This window comes from Mus musculus, chromosome 17, assembly GCF_000001635.26.
Source record: "Mus musculus strain C57BL/6J chromosome 17, GRCm38.p6 C57BL/6J".
NCBI lineage: Eukaryota > Metazoa > Chordata > Mammalia > Rodentia > Muridae > Mus > Mus musculus.
Window position 1 is genome coordinate 43,268,583 of NC_000083.6, and position 18,368 is coordinate 43,286,950.

At 44.3% G+C, this 18,368-nt stretch overlaps 1 protein-coding gene across 4 annotated transcripts in view; it reads left to right on the forward strand.

Annotated features, from left to right (window-relative positions):
• Positions 1-1,700: 1,700 nt before the first annotated feature.
• Positions 1,701-18,368, forward strand: part of Adgrf1 (adhesion G protein-coupled receptor F1) — a 55,594-nt gene continuing 38,926 nt past the window's right edge. For 3 of the 4 annotated variants that reach the window (XR_876591.3, XM_006525120.4, XM_006525121.4), the window contains exons 1-2: positions 1,701-1,902; positions 16,246-16,324. Coding sequence is in view for 2 of the 4 variants with exons in the window: in XM_006525120.4 (XP_006525183.1) it covers positions 16,297-16,324 (28 nt within the window). In the remaining 2 variants the exon portion in view is untranslated. The remainder of the gene's footprint in view (positions 1,903-16,245; positions 16,325-18,368) is intronic. The other variant, NM_133776.2, reaches the window with a different exon arrangement.

The following is an 18,368-nucleotide window of genomic DNA, read 5'->3' on the forward strand; positions in this document are numbered from 1 at the left end:
GCACCCTCATATAATGGACGTTTTCAGATGGGCGCCATCTACCTGCTAAGTTTCCTATTGTGTCAGATCTACACTGGCTGGAGAAGGGTTACAATATAGACTGAGCAGTCCAGCTGTGTGGAAAACAAGAGTCGAGTTAAGAATATGCCTCAAGACCCTGATGGCTTTGATGAGAGATTAAGTAGCCTCTCGTGTTGGAAATACACCCCAAGCACAAGGATGTCTCCCCTGAAACTCACTGCTCCTACACTAATCTTCCCCTGCCTAGGGTGAGGCTTCCTTTACTCTGAAAAGGAGACGAGGACACCCCAGTAGATAAGCCTTTCCCTTCTGTTCACGGATCTTAGGGAGTTCTGGGCCGAGCATGAAGTTTTGAGTTGGTAAAACATAATAATCACTCCGATTATCATTTGCACGGTTTTGACATTACCTTTTAAGCGTTCCCTTGTTTATTTGTCTGTATGTCTATTTATCTATTCATTTATTTTTGTGGTAAGATCTTCCTGTATAGCACAGGAAAACCTGGAACTCATCATATACCCAAGGAGGAGGACCTTCAACTTCTGACCCTCCTGCCTCTACTGCCTAAGTGTGAGGATTACAGATGCTCACAACCATGGTTTGTGTGGTATTGGGAACAGAACCAGTACAGAGGCAGTACACACACACACACACACACACACACACACACACACACACACACGTGTATGTGTGTATGTATGAATATATGTATCTATGTATATATGTGTATGTATGTATGTATGTATGTATGTATGTATGTATGTATGTATGTATATGTGGGTGGATTCTCACTCTGTCCAGGCTGGCTTGTAGCCTAGGGCTTCAGATGGCCTTGAACTCAAAGCAATCCTCCTGCCTCAGCATCTCATATGCTGAGATTATAGGCATTAGCTACCCTACCCAGCTAACATTCCTGGCTCTTTATTTTTACCCAACACTATGCTATTCTCGAATTTGTACTGTAAAACCACCTCGAACCATTTGTAGACTCTGCATACTTAAAGGAAGCAAAATAAAACGAGGACGTTCACTGAATTCAGGGACATTTTCCTCTTTGAGAAATAGCACATTTTTGCCCCCTGTGTAATTTAGATGAGGCTGTTCACGTTGAGAGTTATGTTGACCACAAAGCAATTCACGAGTCAGCTTGGTCATCATTGAGAGGTCACCCTTCAGTTTCTAAGCTGGATGAAACCTTAGATAGAACGTGATCGTTATTAAAAGGCATTCACCTTCAGCCCGTCCCGGCTGTCCTGTTAGCTGCTGTCCGCTCCACGGTTTTTTTCCATGAGGAGGTCTGTGGGCCCTGTACTCAGGCGAGCTGTATGGTGATGCTTCAGCTTTGAGTAAGACCTTTGGAAAAGAAGAGATCTTATCTACCCTCCCACAGAACTCACCTGCTTCTCCTCAGAACTTCCGCAGGGAGGGATGCATTTCTTCAACTTTATGGGGTGTGACTCCCCAAAATGTCCAGAAAGGTTGGACAGGAGCACCTAAGGGAATATGTTTTGTAGGGTCCTGATCTGCATGCCCAAGAGCATATTTGTCCCCTTTGTAGTCAATCTCAGCCTCACATCTCTGGTGGCAGAAACGGGAAGTCTTTGGTCTCTGGACTGCCTGTTTTACAAGCTCTGATGTTGGTTCTGAGTGGGCGGGAGGGAGTGCAGGAAAGTCTGTTGGCTTTCCCTCTGCAGGGGGTGTGTCCCAGTGTTTTTCAGCAGAGGCAGCAACCTGGCCTGAGCTGGTGATAGATACATCAGTGGACCTGTGGCTGCCAGTCCTGTCCTGGGTCACCAGCGTCCCTTGGCATCTCCCAACGGTGTCAGTGGCTGGGGAACATTGGAGAAAGGCTCAGCTGTGCTGTGAAGTCCAGAGTCCCAGGTAAGCTAACAGCTGTTGTGTGATTCCTGAGGACCCAAGCGCTGTTGGTTAAGCTGTGTTTTACTCTACGGGGAATATTCTGATTTCAACATCTCATTTCCTGAAAAGATAAACAAGGAAGGGAGTCGTTGAAGCAACTGTTAGAAACAACAGGGCTCTGTTTCTCCCCAACTGTGGAACTTGAGATTTTTCTCCATGTCAATGCTAGATTTTTTTTTCCCCCCTGCAAGACAAGGGTTCTCCCCAGGACAGGGCAGGCCACTGCTACGGACCTGAGAAGTTCGACTCCCTAACATATGACAGCTTCCTCCAGGGAGCCTGTTAAAAATAACTGCTGTTTGTTTGTTTGTTTCTCAAGTGCATGCTTGAGAAGATAAAATGGATTTTATTTATTAGGTTGTTTTGGTCCAGACAGGTCTCATGTAGTGCAGGCTGGCCCCAAACTGGTGTAACCCAGGCTGGCTTTGACTTTGAATCCCTTATCCTCCTGCCTCCTCTGCCAAGTTCTGGGATCACAAATTTGTGCCACCTTAAGTGTCTGAGACAAGTAAATTTATTTCCACTGCGGTCTATTGAATGTGTCTATTGGAACCTTGCACGGACCAGTATAAATCTGAAGGTTTTCTCCCGACTGAACACCCTTCGTGACTCTCAGAAAAGCCATTGTCCTTTACAGTGGTTGCCCCTTATTTCTTCCCCGAGGAAATATAAGATGACCCCACAGGCCTAGAAAAGGTCACGGTTTTATTTTCCATAAAAATCTTCACTTACATCTGAGCATGGTGCCACAGCCTGGAATTCCAGCCCTTGCAGGGTAGAGGTGGAAGGATCAGATGTTCAAGGGCAGTCTCAGCTTTACAAAGAGTTTGAAGCCAGCCTGAGCTATGTGAGATCCGAGCCGGTCTTAACCACAGCAGTAAGGGATGCACTTATGTGAACCTGACCCTTTGTCTCATCCCTCACGTCAGAGACAAAAGGGTAGAAAGGTACCGAAGGAAAAATAAACAGAAGGTCAAGGCACTGGCTGAGAGGCTCAGCAGATAAAGTGAGATCGCTCAGGTATATGGTGGGAGTTGGATTCCTCTATAAAGTTGTCCTCTGACCTCCACACATCTACATGGCATTCTCATGCCCCTTGCATCATACATGTGCAGGCAAAAACACATGATTGACGATGAAGACGACGACGATGATGATGGTAATAATAATAACAATTATGAATAGACAGGTCAAGGTGGGAGGGGATTTAGAGAAGTGACCTTGGCTTTTCCATGGCAATTTCTATTAAGATAAACTTATATTTATGTGGTACTTGGAATAGAGTCAGTACAGACACACACTCACATACACACACACACACACAGAGACACACTCACATATATGCACCACATCCATTTCCTTACACACACACACATACACGCACAGAGAGAGAGAGACAGACAGACAGACAGAGAGACAGACAGACCGTCAGACACAGAGATTATAGAAAACAGCAAACATATATACAACAACCTTCTATAATCAATCAAGATTGTTAAGCTGGTAGAGCCTTGGGTTAAATTCTCTCTAATTTCATTATAAAATCTCTACTAATCACCCAGCCGTAACCAAAATTAAAGCCTATCTCTCTGACAAGGATGGCCAGGCAGGGAATGAAGGCTTGAATACGTTGCTTGGCTTGACTTATAAGAGGAGCGGCTTGCTTTATGATTCACTAACCATGAGGACTAAGATTAACGGCAGGAAGATGTCTGTGTGCTGAGCCCTGTAGACTCGTTGTGTACACTCACAAAACTGGTGTGATATTTACCCGGAAGGCATATATGTCTTACTTCTTCTAGAAGGCACTAGATGTCTTAAAAGCAGTGTCAGCACTGCTACTCTGGAAACTTCCCTTGCTAGGCTCCAGAATAGTATGTGAGTGCATGTGTGCATGTATGCATGCTTGCATATGTGCATGTGTGCATGCTATTATCTATCTTCTTCCCTCCTTTACACCTCAATTCAAACACTGCAGATACACTCACAGACAAGAGAAATAAATGCAAATATTCATTTAAGCCAGGACATGTGAAAATGGTATGTATGTATGCATGTATGTATGTATGTATGTATGCATGTATCTACCTACCTACCTACCTACCTACCTACCTATCCATCTATGGATCTATTTTTGAGACAGGGTCTCTCTATGCAGTCCAGGCTGGCCTTAGAGTCTTCTGCCTCTGCCTCCTAAGTATTGAGATTATAGATGGGTGACTACGTGCCTAGCAGTGATTGGTGTAAGCTTTTTGGTTGTGAATAAGAAGAAATAGAATAATCAAAAGGATACAGGGTATCTAAGGTCATGGCAGCAGAAGGTATCACAAGGTAAGGAATCCAGACAGTAGAGGGGTGGCACCTGCAGGACAAATGTCACCCAATTCACATTTCTACTTAAAGCCACACCTTGCAAAACCATGCACTGTGGGAACCACCCTATATATTTGCAAGGATCAAAATAGCTTTCATAGCTCTCTTAACTTCCTTAACTTCACACAGGGCTTTACCTACAGCTACGAAGAGGAAACTGTCCCAAATGTCTTAGACTTTTGCTTTGGCTACCTCCCTAGAGAAGTAGTCATTGCGTGGTGTGAAGGCCATAGTTCTTTACTGGGTAGATATATGGTCTTCATGGCTGTAAAGATCATTTTGGAATGTGGTAGGTTAAAGTGAATGATCCATACCATGACAGCCTCAAGCATCCTCTCGAGCATGCCCAGTCTGGCTGAGACTCTGTGACTAGAACACTCCCTGGTTGGGAAGAGAGAACCTCCTCCCATAGCCTCCCCCAGACACTCAGACAGTATACCAGATGCCCCTGTTCTTTATTTTATTCTTTTGTGTTATGTGCAAGGATGTTTTGCCTTCATGTATGCAAGTAAACCATGCATATGCCTAAGGACATCAGGTGACCTGGAACTGGAGTTACAGATGGTTGTGAGCCACTCTGTGGGTGTTGAGTATTAAGCCTGGGTCCTTTGCAAGAGCAGCAAGTGCTTTTAAATCGTCATCGATCTTTGAACCCCCTACAGGTTCCTACTCAATGGGTGATAGAAGAAAGGACTAAGCCTTTCAGAATGAAAATTTGCAGGGATTAATATTAGAGGTAGAAAATAGACCAGGGGAGATGGCTCAGTGGGCAAAGCATATGTCCTGCAAGCAAGCATGCGGACCTGAGTGAGTTCCATACCCTGGACCCATGCAAACACACTGAGCATGGCGGCCCAACTTGTTATTCTAGGAAGATCTTTGCGACTCACAAGCCATTCAGCCTTGCCCACTTTGTGAAAGACCCTGTTTCCAAAAAGCTGGACGGCACTTGAGAAATAACATCTAAGATTGACCTCTGACCTCCATGTGCAGGGGCACACGTACACACATAGAGAGACCCACTTATACACACAAAACTGCAATGGGAATGCCGTGTCATCTAGTGAAGTTACCAATATAATAAATTCCTCATGTGTAGCACCGAGGTAAACAGAAGTGAGGTGAGAACACAGTCCTAGATTGCAAATGAGTCTTGTTGTGAAGGTTATCAGGCCACCATGGTGTCTGTCCTATGACCCAGGTCAGATTTTCAGTCTCCAGAACCTCAGAGACTAAGAGTCTTGTTTGGTTGTTGTTGATGTTGTTTGAAATGAGCTTTAAAGCTTTTAATACAATCTCCATATTGTTTGCTCCTTTCTCATGAAATGAACTATTTAAACCCTGCTCACAGGACTTGTATTACTATTTAGGGATAAGCACTGTCTATTATGAATCCGTTTGTCTCAGTGGGGCAGAGTCCCACCTGTACAGTGCTGGATGAAGAGAGCTTGTGTTGAGTAGATTATCTCTTTCCATGAAAACCTTTCACACTTGTCTTTGTATGATGGCTTCTGCTTAACCTGGCCAAATTCAATAGCTTTTCCTCCTCCTCCTCCTTCTCCTCCTCCTCCTCCTCCTCCTCCTCCTCCTCCTCCTCCTTCCTCCTCCTCCTCCTCCTTCCTCCTCCTCCTCCTCCTTCTTCCTCCTCTTCCTCCTCCTCTCCTCCTCCTCTTCCTCTTCCTCCTCCCCCTCTTCCTCTTTCTTCTCTCTTCTCTCTTCTCTTCTCTTCTCTCTCTCTCTCTCTCTCTCTCTCTCTCTCTCTCTCTCTCTCTCTCTCTCTATGTGTGTGTGGGTGCTCCATATGTAGACCAGGCAAGCCTCCAACTTGCAACAATCCTTCCCCCTCATATCCCCAGTACTGGAATTATAGGAACACTTACCCCCATGCTTGACTAAGTTATTTTTGTTAAGGTACTTATTATTATATTTCTCAGGGACATAACATTCTTGTATGTTCCATCACTATTTAAAAGAGACAATGTAAACATCAGGAGGATTAAAATAATTCTCAGAATGATATTTTATGGAAATGTAAACGTTAACATTTATAAGGAGTATCAAGGCAGATAAGGAGAATTTTAGACAAGTAATGAAGTTAGCATAGCCAGCTAGTCATATTTAAAGAAATGAAGATTAATCTTAAATTTATATAGAAACCTAAAAAAACCCCAAGACCAAAGATTCCAATGCATTAGATTTAGACTGATCAAAGTATTAGAAGAAAACATAGGGAAAGTGACCTTACAATCTCTCTATAGGAAAAATTTTTAGTATAACCCCAAGTTCCAAATACACAATGGAAATGATTAAAAATGTTATTTCATGAATATTTTAAGTTTTCAAACAAAACCAAGAACCAGTGTTCACACTTCATGAAGAGTCCCGAGCAGTGTTTCAGGGGAAAATGAGTGGTCTGTGGTCTGAGAGAAAACTTGAGGGAGTGGCTTAAAAAAAAAAAGAAGAGGCAGCTAATAAACTAACTACTGGGAAATGATTGATCTTATTAACTACTGGGAAATGATTGATCTTATTAACTACTGGGAAATGATTGATCTTATTAACTACTAAGGACCAAGAAGTGAGATTAAAACCATCGCTTGTCCATTTACCCACATGGAAAAGAGGTTGGTGGCCATTCATTTTTGGAATACTTAAAATAAGTTTGAATTTCACATGAAAGTTTAAAATAAAGCCAGGACTAATTATTTCAAATGTGTTCACATTATAATCTTAAAAGCATTAGAAGAAAACAGGTGGAAATGGCTGAGGTGTGGTGAGACCAAATCTCTGCCTCTTATCAGGGTATGAAAATGGGGTCCTGATCAGCTAGGTCATTCAGCTACGTCTATCAGAACCAAAACCTTTTGGACCAGAGCCTTCACCCAAACCTGGAAAAGTCCTGGCTGGCCTGGGATTTGCATGTGTGAATGGAAGCATTATAGAATCGACCGAAGCGACCCTCCAGGGAAGACAGTGGGAGTCAGAAGCACCAGGTTGCTTCTGCACACAGCCTGGAGCCTTAAACACTTCTGAGTGTGGTTAGTGTTCTTAGGCTCCCCGCTATGCCTGGCAATCGTTTGTTTTCTAGAATGACCCCTTGGAGGACGTGCCCGAGAAACTTGCTTTTACTTTAAGATAATTGTGTTGAGGATGCCAGTTATGTATATAAGACAAGGAGTTAGGGGTGTTTGCATGAGATGAGATGTCGCCTCCATTTGACCCTTATTTTAAATAGATCTCCCATTCAAATTGTCTGTCTTGGACACGGTGGCATGTGCCCATAGTCCCCAGAAGAGACAGGTGATTGTGAGTTAGAGGCCTTGTCTCAAACTAAAGAAAGTAGAAGAATATCTCAGCCTGGAGGAGTTTGCGACAGCTCAAGTTGGACTGTTCACACTTGAAGACCCAGCAGCACCCGCTCTGTATGGAGAGCCTTCCTAGTGCGCCCAGCTTTCTGTCCTGGTGTCTGTAAAGCAGAGTCTCCTCCCACACGCAAGGCAATCACATTTCTTAGGGTGATTACTGAGAAATATCCATGCTTCCTTCTCCCCAGACAAGGGACCTTGTTTCTACCCGACAGAGGTAGGGATCAAAGTGCAGTCCTGAGTTATTAACATCATACTCCAAGGAAAACGTCTGGCTGACTTGTAGTCCAAGGAAAAGGGGATTTAGAGCAATAGTGATACATTGTTTTAAGTAGAATTCAGGTTTACTCTTTTCATTTTCCATAAATGTACATTGAAATAATTCTAATTAGTTTATAAGGTTACCAAAAACAAATCAATATACAAGGAAGCATTTTGTAAATTAGAGGGTTTTTTTTACATGCATGCATGAGTGAGTGTGTGTGTGTGTACATGTGTGTGTACATGTGTGTGTACATGTGTGTGTTTGAATGTGAGAGTACAATACAGGTGTGCACATGCCATAACACAGGGGTGGAGGTTGAAGACAGCTTCAGGTATCAGTCCTTACTCTCCGTTCTGTTTGGGGCAGAGACTCTGGTTGTTTTCTGTTGTATACATCAGGCGAGCTTTTCCCATCTCTGCCTCTCATCTCCCCATAGGGGTCCCAGGGTCACAGATGCTGTGCTATGCATCCAGTTTTTATGTAGGGTCTGGGGATTTGAACTCAGGTCCTCACACTTGTGCAGCAAGCACTTTTACCCACAGCGACACCTCCCCAGCCCCGGGTTACTCACTCTTATTTCTCCCCTCTGAGTGCCATTCAGTGAAGGTGTCTTTAAAACAAAGCAAAACATGAGGAAGCTCAGACTCTCTAGGCTTTGACGGTTACAGATCAGTAATGTTACTGATAGAAATGAGAGGTAGGGCTGACCTGAGGATTCCAGGGAGGCTGAAGCCTTGAGTGGGAGAAAGAACTTGGCCACACAATTAGTAATCTCCCTGTAAGGACTTGGGGTAACTCACACTGTACAAAGCACTAGAGAAAAATCTTCCATTATGAATGGTTGGCAGAGCTCCAAGCTACCAGGCTTGCATTCAGACCTTTTACAATGTAGCCAAATTGGATGAGTTCTCTCTGGAAAATAAATCCTCGTAGGATTCCAGCTGAAACTGTGGGTGATGAGCTAAGCACACGGGACAATCCTGAATGATGATGCTCTTCGAAGACCCAAAGCACACACAAGTAGCTAGACAAACATCCTCCAGGAGAAGGAGCAGGCGGTTGCATTGGAATGAAATGACTAGCAGCAGAAAGAATACTTTCCTGTCTAATGAAGAGCAGAAGACATGCAGACTGCTAGAAAACAAGCTTTGTACCATCTCATCGTTGGAATAGTAAAGATACAGCCTGACTAGAGGCACACCCTTACCTCAGATGGTACAGCCAGTCAGTGTAACATAAAAAAAGCATCATAAACTAGGTCCGGGGACACGGAGACCCGTCAGTCCCTGCCCCTCCAGGTGTCTGTGAATGTGGGTTTCACCATAGCATCAGGGGGGTTATTTTTCCTCTTTTTGCCCCGTGTACGTTGTATGTATATGCACATGTGTTTTGTGGGAGTGTGCATGTATGGAGGTCAGAAGTTGAGTTCTGATGTTTTCCGCCATTGATATGCATTTACATTTAAAAAAAATAGGTCTCTCACTGAATGTAGAGCTCACTAGTTGTCTAGAAAGGCCAGCAAACTCCAGGGTTCCTCCTGGCTTTACCCCTCTGGTGCTGGAGTTACAGGCATGTGCGGCCTTGCGTGATTTTTTTTACTAGGAATCCAGTGTCAGGTCTTCACACTAGCATAGGAAGCATTTTGCCCACCAAGGCATCTTGTCATCTTTCTGGAGTTGCTCTTAATGAACGGAGCTATACTGCATGGTAGTTCGTAGGATTTTATTGTAAGTAGCCAGTTTCTCGTAGTGAACGGAGCTATACTGTATGGTATAGTCCATCCAATTATGTTAATAGCCAGTGCATTTCACAGTGCTTGGGAAATTGACACCCCTCTTCTCAGAGTGGTCGAATGTGTCAAAGCTTGTCTGATTGGTAGAAAGTCCATGGAGAGGAATCGACTGAGCTATATAATTCTTTGGGTCCTTCAAGACTTAGAATGGTTAAAATTTCCATCTCTGTTCTCAACTAAGACCTTAGCTTTTCAGTGAGGTCTCAGCTCTTCTCAAAAGATGCTCAGGAATTAGTGACCAGTGTTTGAGGAGAAAACCAGCCCATTGAACATCTTCTGCACTCTCAGGTTTACGTTTGGCGACTGGCATGAATGGATCAAAGAACGATATAGACACGCACTTTATAGTAGAAAGTAGACAGTATGCACATAGGATCCGAATCTGAGGGGATGTGAGTGGGCAGATCTGCATTGCCCCTCAGCGTAGAGGTTGATGCTGACTCTAGAGAGCTGGTTACACTTCACAGGACCGTACAGATAAGCAGGGCGTCCAAGGGTTAGTCTGCTTACCCAGGCCTCTTCAACCATGTTATGTGTTAAAGTATAAAGTATGTACATAAATTTTTCCTCTGCACACCTAGGGTACTGGGGATGTAGTTCAGTTGGTAGAGTGCTTGCCTAGCATGCATGAGGTCTAGAGATTAATCTAACCACCCTCCTACCCCCAACCCCCACCTCCCAACCCCCACCCCACCCCGATTAAAATGTCTGTGGTAGAGGCAGGAGAATTAGAATTTCTAGGGTTGGCTGCAGAGTGAATTGGAGGCTACCGTGAGCTACAGGAGATCCCTGCTCAAAACAACAACTGCAAACAAACAAAACCCTTTTTTTGTGTGTCTGTACATAATTGTCTACATCCACTGAAAATTTTAGATACTTTTAAGTTACTGTTTTTCCAGAGAAAATTTGGCTCTTAAATTTGGTCAGCACTCCAAACATTTTTTTTTTTTTTTTGCCTTCTTTGTGTCCCTCCCTCCCCCAACCCCATTCTCTCTATTACATCTACCAGTCAGGAAAAAAAAAATCAAAATAATAAGGCAAGCCCTCTGGGGAATTCTATGCAAAGATTCCTCCCTCAAACCCACATGAGATGAGGAAATAAAGTTGAATTTGTTCACATCTGACTAATTCTGACTGGAGAACAATTCTCTTGGTCCTCCTTGGATGCGTGCACACCTGTGGGCTTGTAATTGTATGACCGAAAGGAGGGCAGCAACCTAACGGGGACCACTGTTTATAGAGGTATCGGCATTACTCCTTAAACTCTGAGGCAGAAAACCAGCCTAGAGTTCAATGGGACCTAGGATTGGATTGTTGCTTAAAATGCTGGAGAGTGTCTGTGTGAGCAAGTTCAGGTCCGCAATCATGTGGATAATGAGGCCACTGTTGACGTAAACAAGTGATGTTCAGAGTCCACAAACACATATCTGAGAGAGTCGGGAGACAATGTGCCGCCGGTCTCTAGAGGCACAACAGCAAAGTTTAGTGATCGTTTGTGGTTATGTAAAGGACAGGGATTATCAGAAATGAATTCACTTGAATGAATTCAAGGAAGTGGGGGGGGCACCCCTCCACTATGATTAAGTGGTTAAGCTTTTCCACAGATGGCAATGCCAACACAGCTGTTGGCCAGGCGTTAGCTGCCCCCAGATTGAAATGTGATGTAAACACCCATGCTCTAGTGGCAAGGACAACTCATTGGTGGAATTACATAAAGATTCTGAGGTGGCTTTTTTTTTTTTTTTGTAGGTTTTGAGATCCTTCTGGCCTCTGAGTGAGGTGTGGGGAAGAGATGGAGACAGAGAGATGAACAAGACAGAGAACTAGGAGGAGAGAGAGTGTGAACGAGACAGAGAGAGGGAAAAGGGAGAGGGAACAAGCAGTCAGATAGGAAATGAGCAGGAGACCTAGCTGGGAGCAGGGGGCTTGGGGGGCATGTACCTGGCAGAGGTGTGTGATCATGTAAGCTGAGGTCAAGCAGTGGAAATGCCTGTTTGTGAACACAATTTACTTTCTTTGTGTTGCGGGTCCTCCTTTGAGTGAGGTCATTTAGCTACTGGAAAAAAAATGCACTCCTGTTTTCTGAAGGCTTAGAGCCCTCTATCTCCATGGTGCTGGCTGTCAAACCATCAGCAGCACTTAGGTCAATTTAATTTAATTCAGAATTTAAATTCTGACCCAATCTAGCAAGATGAGCTCCCCAAACTATAACAAGGTGGAACTAGAAAGACACATGATATTGCGGACCTGAGTGGGTGGCCGTAGTTACTGTTTGGGTCATTTTCTATGCAGTAACTCACTTGAGTCTCCCTAGAACCTGTGAATTAGGTAGACACTGATCCCTTTTATCTTCAAGGTAAATAAATGAAGGCATAGGAAGCCTGAGAATACCACAGGCACCAAGCTGTAAACGTCAACACTGGAAGCAAATTGGTTAATTTACCTGCAGACCCTCCTTTCATCTATAGACCTGAAGATGCCATTTCTCTATTCCTGACCAGTTGCCCATGTCCAGTTATATTTGAATTTCAGATAAATTCTTATTATCTGACAATGAAGAACATTCCAAGTACCACATAGAGCAAAATCATCCTAAAACGTTATTCATGACTTACTTGAATTTCAGATATATCTACCTTGAGGTCTCTTTGTTTTTGTTTTTTGTGTTTTTTTTTTTTTAGATGAATTATCTAACCAAATAACACAGGAAACAATACATATGAAGGAACCAGAGAGCAGAAAATGATTAGTTCAAGCTTTGGCACTGCAATGGTTAATACCAATGTGAACTTGAAAGGTTCTAGTCACCTAAGAGACAACCATCTAATATCTATGAGGGACTTTCTAGATTAGGTTAAATCATGTTGAAGAGCCTTAATGTGGGTGGCACTATTCTATGGACTGGAATCCCAGACCAAATAAAGCATGCGGCTCTCTCTGCCTCCGATCTGTGGCTACAACTTGGTCAGCAAACTCAAGCCTCTGTGTTAGGGACTGGTTCTAATGCTTTGAATTAATTGGGAATCTGCATGTCCAAACGCTGAAGGTCCTTGTCCTCAGTTGGTTTTTGATTGGTCAATAAAGAGCCAACGGCCAATGTGGGGTGGGGGGAGAGGGGGAACTTTTAGATTTGCGCAGGTTAGGAACTGGGAGAGAGGAAGAAGAGAGAAATCACTGTCTTGGAGGGAGACAGATCAGATTTAGAGCTGCAGAAGAAAATTCATCCTAAATGTAAGTGGAAAGGGAAAGTGACCCTATGGGAGGGGCTGCTCAGAAGGTAATAGCACAGCAAAGTTAAAACATAGATTTAGAAGATGTTGAGTCAGGAGTACTGGAGGGAAGTGTATGCTAGCTGGATGGAGGACTAGGACTGCCCAGCCTTTGAGCTAGTCAAGGTATATTAAAATTAACTGACGCTAGTTCCTGTGTGTATGTGTATCTTTCATTTGAGAATCCATATAGCCCCAGGGATGGTGTGACAGTGTGGCCTGGCCAGAGCCCAAGAGGTTTAGCTAAAACTACCTCTACAGCCCCTGCTCCCATGCCCTCTTGCATGATGGACTGTAACTCCAAGCCAGGAGTCAAGATGAATCCTCCCTTACTGAAGTTGCTTTTGTCTGCTCTTTGGTCACGATAACGGGAACAGTGACTTACACAGGTGCCAGAACCTGAAGCAGGACACCTTTCATAGAACCAGCCAAAGGGCATAGATCACCTCCCTAGTCTAGAACCCTTCCAGAAGTATATACACCTGGACATGAGCATTGCTGGTATCCTTTAATTATAATCACAGCGAGGCTAGACCTGTTTAAGATTTAACAGTTTTAGGAAAAATATGGATGTCTGTTTTCTAAAGAGCACCACACCGTCCCTCTTCTATTCTTGCCCCTTCCCTCTGTTTCTCTTCTTTCTTTCTGGTGCATCTATTCATGATCAGCCTACCGACCAACACAAGCCTCGATCACGCATCACTGATAACCATTTCTGGAAAATCCCAAGAGGCAATCCAGTGTAAGAGGAAGGGGAATAAGGAAGTAGGAGAGAAGACTTCCTTATGATGCCCAGAGATGTCACCCAGACTTTCTGGGCAGGGTTTGCAGCCTCAGGCTACACATGGGAGGAAAAAGGCTTTAGGCAGAGAGAGTGGTGAGTTGTGGGGAATGGTACGAAGGCCGGGCCTCTCGCTTAGTAATAGTCCTTGGCACACAGAGAGGGGCAGATGGTATGCATATGCACAGAGACCGTCAGATCCAGGATTGCAAGCCACAGGCAAAACAATACCTAGAAACTAGAGGAAAAGAGTCTTCCTGGAATTGGAGAAAAAGAAGGAGGGGTGAGAGCCTGGCCTCCCCTTGCTATATGGCTGTATTCCATAAGGGCATTGAGATATTAACTTAGTCATGCTTGACAAGTTAACAGCAAGACTGAAATGAGAGAAACAAAGGAAAATAGCCAAGATAACCATGGTGTGGTAATGCGTACCTGGAATCTCGGATGTTCAGAAGCAGAGGCAGGAGGACCAGGTGTTCACACCCAGCCATTGCTGCACAGTGAGGTTGAGACAGGCCCATGCCCCATGCGGCCCAGACTGATAACTCTGTGTGCTGCTACTGTTTACCATCATGTTAACACGACGCAGAATCACCTGGGGAGGAAGCCTCAGTGGGAAACTGTCTGGATTTGGTCGGCTGGTAGGGAAGTCTGCTGCAGTTTGTCTCGACTGTCAGGGGAAGTGGTGGTGAGAGCCAACCTGAATGTAGGCTTTCCCCCTCAGTTGCTTTTTGGCAGGGCATTTTAGCATAGTAACAGAGGAGAAAATAGAACACACACACACACCCCACACATACCAGACACACATACCAGACAAACACCACACATACTTACATATTCCCCCATGCACCACACCTATTCATACCCCATACACCTCACACCACACACACATACACATACACCACACCACACACACATACACACACACACACACACACACCATACCACACACCACACACACACACACACACACCATACCACACACATACACCACACTACACACATGCACACACACACATACACCACACCACACTACACACATGCACACACACACACACACACACACACACACACACCATACCATATACCACACATATACTACACACATAGGGGCAGATATCCAAATCCAAAGTGTACAACTCAGGAAATGTGTGTGTGTGTGTGTGTGTGTGTGTGTGTGTGTGTGTGTGTGTGTATATATATATATATATATATATATATATATATATATATATACATATATATATATAATCATTAATTCAATCAGTGTGGACTAGAAATATGTGCTTGTTCCGAACGCACTCAGACATATTCTATTCTTGTCATCATTCCCTAAGCAATACAATGCAACATCTGTTTCCATGGCACTTACATCAGAGTGGAGTCAAGTGATTTAGTTGACTTGGAGTCTGTGGAAAGGTGTGTTTAAGTTGCAGTCAGATCCTTCCCCATACTGCTTCTCAATTTTCCTAATGCTGTGATCCTTCAATACAGTCCATCATGCTGTGATGATCCCCCAACCATACAATTATTTTTGTTCCTGCTTCATGACTGTGGTTTTGCTACTGTTGTGAATCGTAATGTAAAACTCTGACATGCAGGATTTCTGATATATAACCCCTGTAAAAGGGTTGTTTGACCCCTCCCGCAAAGGGATCAGGACCCACAGGTTGAGAACCGCTGCTCTGCCATTCTATATGGGGGACTTGTGCAGGTATTGGTCTGTTCAGTAGTCCTGGATCAAGTCCCAGGTGCTGACACAGAGGGAAAGGGAAAAATGACTGAAATGCTCTTCTTCAGAGACAAATACCCATTCGCTTTGGAGAACAGTAAACACACACAGAAGCAGGCACTTTAGAGCAGATAAGCCAAGATCTAAAAGAATGGTTGGAGAGGCTATAGAGAAGACTCAGTGGTTAAAAGAGTGGGTTGTTCTTCCAGAGGACCCAGGTTTCCGTCCCAGCACCCACATTGCAGCTCACAACTGTTTCTAATGAGATCTGTCACTCACCTGCAGGCAAAACACTAATGCACACAAAAGAAAAATATACAAATATTTAAAAAGAAGAAGCTGGGCTGTGCTGGTGCACGCCTTTAATCCCAGCACTTGGGAGCCAGAGGCAGGTGGATTTCTGAGTTCGAGGCCAGCCTGGTCTACAGAGTGAGTTCCAGGACAGCCGGGGCTACACAGAGAAACACAGTCTCAATAAATAACCAACCAAACAAAAACGGATTGAGGCACAGGTTAGCATTGCAGACTCATGCAGCCAAAGATCTAAGAGGGGTCCTTGTCAAACAGGATGGTGGGGAAGGTGGGTGTGAGAGGAACATTCATTCACCCAAGAGGGAGGGTGACACAGACACCATGTGTCCACAGTTTCTTCGAAGGCCTCAGAAAACTGGTCATGGGTATCAGAGTCCTCCCTGTTCCACCTCTCACCCCCTGTCTTTGTCTTTAGGTCAGAGAGCAGGAGCTGAGAGCAGCGTCTGATGGGAATGGCAGTGTGCACATGAAGTTTAAGTTTGCCAAGAAGCAAGGTAAGGCTAGCGGGTAGAACTCTACTCTTTCCTGACCAAGGATGCTTACTCCAATGGTGAATTATTGAGTCTGGGAATTGTATGTTTTTCCTTCTTCCTTCCTTCCTTCCTTCCTTCCTTCCTTCCTTCCTTCCTTCCCTCCTTCCCTCCTTCCCTCCTTCCCTCCTTCCCTCCTTCCCTCCTTCCCTCCTTCCCTCTTTCCCTCCTCCCCTCCCTCCCTCCCTCCCTCCCTCCCTCCCTCCCTCCCTCTCTCTCTCTCTCTCTCTCTCTCTCTCTCTCTCTTTCTTTCTTAGGTATTTTCTTATCTTATATTTCAAATGCTATCCCAAAAGTTTCCTATATCCCCCCACTCCCCTACCCACCCACTCCCACTTCTTGGCCCTGGTGTTCCCCCGTACTGAGGCATATAAAGTTTGCAAGACCAAGGGGCCTCTCTTCCCAATGATGGCCGACTAGGCCATCTTCTGCTACATATGCAGCTAGAGACAAGAGCTCTGGGGGTACTGGTTAGTTCATATTGTTGTTCCACCAATAGGGTTGCAGACCCCTTTAGCTCCTTGGGTACTTTCTCTAGCTCCTCCATTTGGGGCCCTGTGTTCCATCCAATAGGTGACTGTGAGCATCTACTTCTGTGTTTGCCAGGCACCGGCATAGCCTCACAAGAGACAGCTATATCAGGGTCCTTTCAGCAAGTATCTTTTTTTATAGCCATCTATATCTGTATCTATATCTATGTCTATATCTACATCATCTATATCTATATCTATATCTATCTACATCTATATCTACATCTAAATCTGTATGTGACTGCCTGTCTGCCTGTCTGTCTATCTATCTATCTATCTATCTATCTATCTATCTATCTATCTATCTATCTATCTTTTGAGCCGTAAAAGAAATACTGAAAGATTGTGGGGCAATAGTCCTTTATGCTCTGTGATGGTTTGTATATGTTCAACCCAGGGAGTAGCAATATTAGAAGTTGTGGCCCTGTTGAAGTAGGTGTGGCCTATGTTGGAGTAGGTGTGTCATTGTGGATGTGAGCTTTAAGACACTCATCCTAGCTGCCTGAAAGCCAGTATTCTGCTAACAGCCTTCAGATGAAGATATAGAACTCTCAGCTTCTCCTGCACCATGCCTGACTGGATGCTTTCATGCTCCTGCCTTGATGATAATGGACTGAATCTCTGAACCTGTAAGCCAGCCCCAATTAAATGTTGTCCTTTATAGGACTTGTCTTGGTCATGGTGTCTGTTCACAGCAGTAAAACCCTAACTAAGATATGTTCTATTATTGCTGGCCACTCAAATCTTTTCAAAATGATGTAGGGATTCTGCAATGTGCTACTTAACACTTGTGACTTGTGTGCCTTAGAAATGTGTCCAGTGGATCAGGATTATCTCAGTTGATAGAGTCTGCATGTAGCATGTGTAAAGCAAGTGGTTTTATCCCCAGGACCACATACTAGGAGAATCAGAAGTTTAAGCCATCCTTAGGTAACAGTGAGTGAGTTTGAGGACAGCCTGGGCTACAATGATATCCTATTGTAAAAATACAAGGCAAAAATATGTATAATTAATGCAACAAAGAAACAGATTGCATGTTGTGTTTGTGTGTGCATGTGTGTGTAGGGCGGTGTGGGGTTTGAACTTATGCAGCCCAGGCAAGTGCTTTACTACTCAGCTGAAGGCTTCATCTAAGAAACTGAATTTTTAATTGGATTTTTAGTTTACATTTAATATGTTATCCCCTTTCCCAATTCCCCTCTGCAAACCCTCTATCCTATCCCCCTGACCCCTTTTCCAGGTTTCCCCACCGCAAACCCCCTATCCCATCCCTCCTTACCCTGCTTCTATGAGAGTACTTGCCCACCTACCCACTCCTGCCTCACCACCCTAGCATTCCTCTATACTGGGGCATCAAGCCTTCACAGGATCAAAGGCTCCCCTCCCATTGATGCCAAATAAGGATCCTTCAACTCTTTCAGTCCTTTCCTAACTCTTCCACTGGGATCCCTGTGTTCAGTCTGATGGTTGGTTGTGAG